Genomic DNA, 5715 nt, shown 5'->3' with positions numbered 1-5715 from the left:
AATTACATAATTACATATTATCAAATATCAATAATTTAAAAAAAAAAAACTCAAATTACAAATATACCTTGTATATATGTATCTATAGTTCTATACTATGGCATGACTCATATTAACTCAATTCATTACAATCTACCGCTTTTCAGTTTTTTTGTTTTATGTATGTTTTGTTATCCATGCAAGTCCTATCAACTTCTCTTTCATCTTTATTTTTCCTTAAAAAGTTATAGGGTATTTGTGTTTTATCAAGTATTTTGCATATATTTTGTGCCATTTTGAAGCAATTGAGTATGAGCACTAAAATTTGGGACATTGTTGAACTTTGAAGGGATAATTATTGTTGTTGTATGTTATTATTAAGGAATTCACTTACTCAGAAACAAAAGCTAACTTTTACTACTACATACGTGCCTATTCATTTATTATTTATTTTTTATTCTCATAATCAATAGCCGTAAATTCAAACATTAAAATTTAAAACTAAATATCTCAAATCTCTTTGTACATTTTCTTGAACTGTTAATTTTTCCAATTGGCCAAATTCAAACGTGCACGAAATTTTCATAGTACGAAAAGATAAAGATAAAAGGACAAAATTTTAGTTACCAATTATTAGGACAGACGTGGAGTCCCAGTTAACCATATATTCATTTGGTTTCAATAATGAGGAAACTGTTTTACTCACTTTATTTTCATTATTATTTTTCTCAGTTACAGTATTTTTTCCAATTCTTTGTTTCCGTCTATTTTCTACTTTTGTATAGAAAATCTATTAACTGCTTTTCGTGTCCATTTTGTTCAACCAATACTGGCCAAAGCCTAATTAATTGCTTCATATACAAACTTTTCAATCAAATGTCTCAGTTGGCAATGATTAGAGAAAGCGATCTAATTTTTCATGCCAGTTTTTATGTTAAACCAGAAACTGTACTTAACATATATTATTTTTTCTTTTCTTTTCTTTTCTTTTTACATATTTGCCTTTTCATTATGTTAGTTTATGATATAAGTTTCCATAATACTATGCTGCCAATTTCATACTACTAGAAATAATTATACATAATTGCATGTGTTTAGTTGAGATTCGGAAGATAATAAAAAAGATGATTAATTGTATTGTGTATAGTTTTCACCTTTTCAGTATCTGATTAGTGATTATAGCTGGTCTAGCTCAAATTTGATGCATTTACGTGTATTTAGTTCTGTAAATGCAATATTATTACTACAACTTACAAGTTATATGCAATACTTACATTGTGTAATTTGACAAATAAAAATAAAAATGTTGTGGAACATTTTCAGGACTATGGGGTAGAATTATATCTGTACCGAACAGCATATTTGGTAGATCTTGACCATGAAAAAGCAGGGCGAGTTTTGAAGCTTGACTCAATCAAGAGTGGTGACGCTTGGAGAGGAATGGACGTTCTGGTTTTCAACACGTGGCATTGGTGGACCCACACCGGAACTCGTGTCGTCCACTCACATTTACGAAATCAAGGTTATTTATTAACGAAAACAAGATTATTTGACGTTTGAATTTTTATTTTGTCAAATATCTACTTTTTTTTTTTTTGAGATTATTTGTCTTTTTTTCCTTTCAGAATCTTCGTTGTCAGTTTTTCAATTTTTGGATAGCATGGCATCTTCCTAGTTTGTGTGTCTTTTTTCATAAAAAGAAACAACTACCTCTGTATCTTCATATCCATATTCAAATTTTGATGGCAGGTGGGACTATGTTCGAATTAATAACAAGTTGTACAAAGACATGAACCGTATGGTTGCATTCTACACAGGGCTAACAACATGGGCCAGGTGGGTTGAGACGAACATAAATCCATCACAAACCAAGGTCTTCTTCTTAGGCATTTCCCCTGTGCATTACCAGTAAGTTATTCATTTCTCCTTCACTCTCCTTCATTAATCCATCACTTAATTATATTTTACTGCCCTAAATTTCTCAACATATACATGCTCTATAGCTTCTACTATATGTATTTTGCTTAACATAAGCGTAATTATATACCCTTTCAAACTTTACATTATGTGCAAATTATCCCAATTTTTTTTAAAAAGAGAAATGCAACTTTGACATTCTCAAATTTGATACATGTGTTTTATTATTACTAATTTAATTATTAAAAAAAAAAAACAAAATGGTACATTGAGAAACCTTATGAATTCAATTTTCATATTCTTCTTAAAGTTAAAGAGTTGAAGTACACATGACCTAAAATTTATTTAATTATATGGTACTAGTTCTTAGTTAATAATTTATTATGGTGTTCAATTTATGGTATATGCGGTTGCGGTAATATTAGGAAAACAATATCTAAAATTATCTTATACAACATAACATCCATAATTTCATATACATAACATTCATAATTACATATTTATTACATCTAAAATTATATAATTATTTTAGTGAATAATTAATGAATACTAAATAAAGTAATTTTTAACTGTTTGAACTTGTTTTTTACTATCTCCCAAACATTATTGATATGGGTGTATATGTTAGGGGGAGAGATTGGAATCAACCAGAAAAGTCATGTATGAGTCAGACAGAACCATTCTTTGGGTTGAAGTACCCGGGAGGGACACCAATGGCTTGGACTGTGGTGAGCAAGGTGCTTAATAGAATAACAAAGCCAGTGTATTTCTTGGATGTGACCACTCTCTCACAGTACAGAAAAGATGCACACCCTGAAGCCTATAGTGGAGTTATGGCTACAGATTGTAGCCATTGGTGTCTACCAGGTCTTCCTGATACTTGGAATGAGCTTCTTCATGCTTCTCTTGCTGGTTGAAGTAGACTTTGAAAACTTTGTTTGTTAGGTCAAAATTGTTCTGGAACATATCTTTATGTGTGAGATATTACGTTGATGGTGGTTACTTCTATATGAAAACATCATGATGTAAAAATGGTAGCGTGGACTGTTAGATGGTTTGATATATTTGATTGAATATATTTGATTAAACCATCTACCGGTTCGTAATATCATTTTTAGACGAAGATGTGAAAGTAATCACCTACGTTGATTTTTATTCTTTTTATTGTTGGATAGGAAAACCCAATGTAAATGGATTGGGTTTTGCATCATATCCAATAATAAATAAAGGATAGATGGACGTAATGTTTTATGCTACGTATGTATACGTGTAATAGTAGTAATTGTTAGATGAAAACCAATTGTTTTCAACTCTAGGGGACATTTAATTTTGCAATTTGTTGGTTTAAGTGGACAATAAGTAGGCTTGGTGCTCTAAATTGTAAATGTAGATTAGTGTGGCAGAAACTTGCCTTGCATTGTACTATTGTAATTGTTTTCTTCGTCGACTGTCAATAATGAATAATGTAACTTAGTAATCAAATTTATTTTCACAATCTTAATTTACAGAGCCAAAGTGATTTTTCTTATGAATATCTTAGTATCTAACTTTTTTAGTAACAAATGTGTTTTAAATTCAATTTCAGAGATGAAGAATTCAATTTTTAAATTCAATTTTAAAGCCTTTATTCTTATAGAGTCTCTCTTTTTCTTCACAAATTAACATAGATGTAGAATTTAATCGCATCAAAATTAAAAGTAAGAAAGGTAGAACGTGAGGAGAAAGCAAATATGCGAGGCGAGTAAGCAAAATAAAATGCAAACATGAAAAAAAGAACAGAGGTTTAGCTCATGGATTTTAAAACTTTTTTTTACCAGCTTAAAGAGTAAAGAAATGTTTTTTTGGTGAGAAAAGTATTTTCAAGATCTTGAATAATTATAGAACAAGATGCCAAATGAAGGGTTGAGATGGCATCCGTACAGCAGTTGTTGAAAATGCTAGTTTTCTTTGCATCTCATTTTCATTTTAGTAATTATATTAGTTGTGGTTTAGTTGTTTGTTAATTAAATAAGTTGCAAGTATTTGCTTGATATTGATTGGGCTGTTTCTTGTTTGGAATCTTGGCTTAATCTTTGATGAAGATGTGCACTAAACATTAAGTCTTTGTCTCATTGTCTAGATGAATTTTGAGTTTGATTTATATGTTGTAGCTATCATATGCGTTAAATTATATCCTTGTTTGGCAATTTGTTTTTGAATTGTGCACCTTGGATGATCATTGATATTATTCAAGATTGGATTTTATCAAAACACTTATACTTTGCTTTAATTTACTAATACCTAGTGGGTTTGAATATTCATGTTTTGATTGCATCCTAGGACAAATTATTTATAAGTGCATATTAAATTAAGTGAATTGAGTTGAAATTACTTGTTCATCATGATTTTCATATCAAATTCATCACATGACCGGTACTTGTTTGTTGTTAATGCCTTGCATTTGTTTGAGTGACTTGACTTGATTCTTGTCAAGTTTGTTACTTTTTGCAACAAGTACCTTTACCATGTGACTATTTCACTATGTTTCATGATGAATAATGATTTTTCTTTTCATTATTAGATTGGTTATTGTTTATTGTGCTTCTATATCAATTTTGCTCTTTCACTTGCACAATTTCAATATCCAATATCTCATATATTCGATTCACTTTAGTTGTGGTCACCTAGGTTTGTTTGTGCCTATACTCTTACTTATTCTTTACTTGTAACCTAAGCTACTTAATTGAGAAACACATGCTATTTCTTTTTGATTGTGTGGTTGTCGTTTTACCCGACCAATGTGTATGTTCTAAACCATGCACACTTAGAATATACATATTGTCTTTTATCAATACCACACTCATATGAACTCTTCCTCAATTCCTGTTTAATTGTTTTATACAGCAGTTCGAGCCCCAGTGACCACCAGCTGAAGGAGGAGCCTCTTAGATCTTCATCTCCCGAATTATGTGCATGCATGAAGGACCGTGCAATGATTAAGTGTGGAGGAGGATCCGCAACTTCGGGGCATAAATTTCTCTTTCTCAACACTTTGCACTATTTTTTAGTTTTAGTAGTTATGAATTTTGTGAATATTTGTTAATATTTCATTGTATTACACTTTGCTTAGTTTGCTCTCACACACACATCTTGGCTTGCTTATAGTCTTATTGTAGTAAATATTTGCATTTGCATGTTGCCTAGTATAAGAAATGAGTTAGTAAAAACAATAAAGGATTTTTAAGAAATTTCTTTTAGGGCATTCCATTGATTAGATTTGAAAACTTGTTTTTTTCAACTTACTTGAAGTATTCTTCTTATGGAACATAGAAAAGAGCTTGAACAAAACACTTAGTGAGATTTGAGCTTTAATTGTGTGGTTTCATATTTTCAACCACAAATTTTGTTCTTGTGTGTTATACTCCTTTATGATTGTTTAGATTTGCTTGAGTTTTTATGTCCTATATTTGGTGTTTTGAATGCATTTAGTATGATTGAGGTCATTTTTGAAATTGAACTCACTAACTCATATGGCCAACCCTTATAGCTACCATTGTAAACCACTTTTGAGCCTTTTAATCTCCCTTTATTCTAATTTTTAAGCACATCATTCTCCCTAAGTGAAATACCATTATGTCCATGAATTGTATCTTTGATTAGCTTGGGTTGAGGAGTGTGTGTTACTCAAGTGTGGGGGAGATTTGTGGAAAACATTGGTAATCAGTTTATTTTGGGTATTCATTGTGAAATTTTGGAAAAAAAATAATGGATAAACACTCATGCATTCATTACTTGAAACATATGCCTCTCTCTTTGCTAATAAAAGAAAATTTAGGTATA

General features: G+C 30.5%; 1 protein-coding gene across 1 annotated transcript in view; it reads left to right on the top strand.

Annotated features, from left to right (window-relative positions):
- The window catches only part of LOC107632736 (protein trichome birefringence-like 40), a 6210-nt gene extending 2813 nt beyond the window's left edge, over nt 1–3397 (top strand). The window contains exons 3-6 of the mRNA XM_016336398.2: nt 1303–1501; nt 1605–1614; nt 1729–1887; nt 2525–3397. Coding sequence (XP_016191884.1) covers nt 1303–1501; nt 1605–1614; nt 1729–1887; nt 2525–2813 — 657 coding nt within the window. The 3' untranslated portion in view covers nt 2814–3397. The remainder of the gene's footprint in view (nt 1–1302; nt 1502–1604; nt 1615–1728; nt 1888–2524) is intronic.

Source organism: Arachis ipaensis, chromosome B03 (assembly GCF_000816755.2).
Source record: "Arachis ipaensis cultivar K30076 chromosome B03, Araip1.1, whole genome shotgun sequence".
Classification (NCBI taxonomy): Eukaryota; Viridiplantae; Streptophyta; class Magnoliopsida; order Fabales; family Fabaceae; genus Arachis; species Arachis ipaensis.
This window is presented reverse-complemented; position numbering and strand designations above follow the sequence as displayed.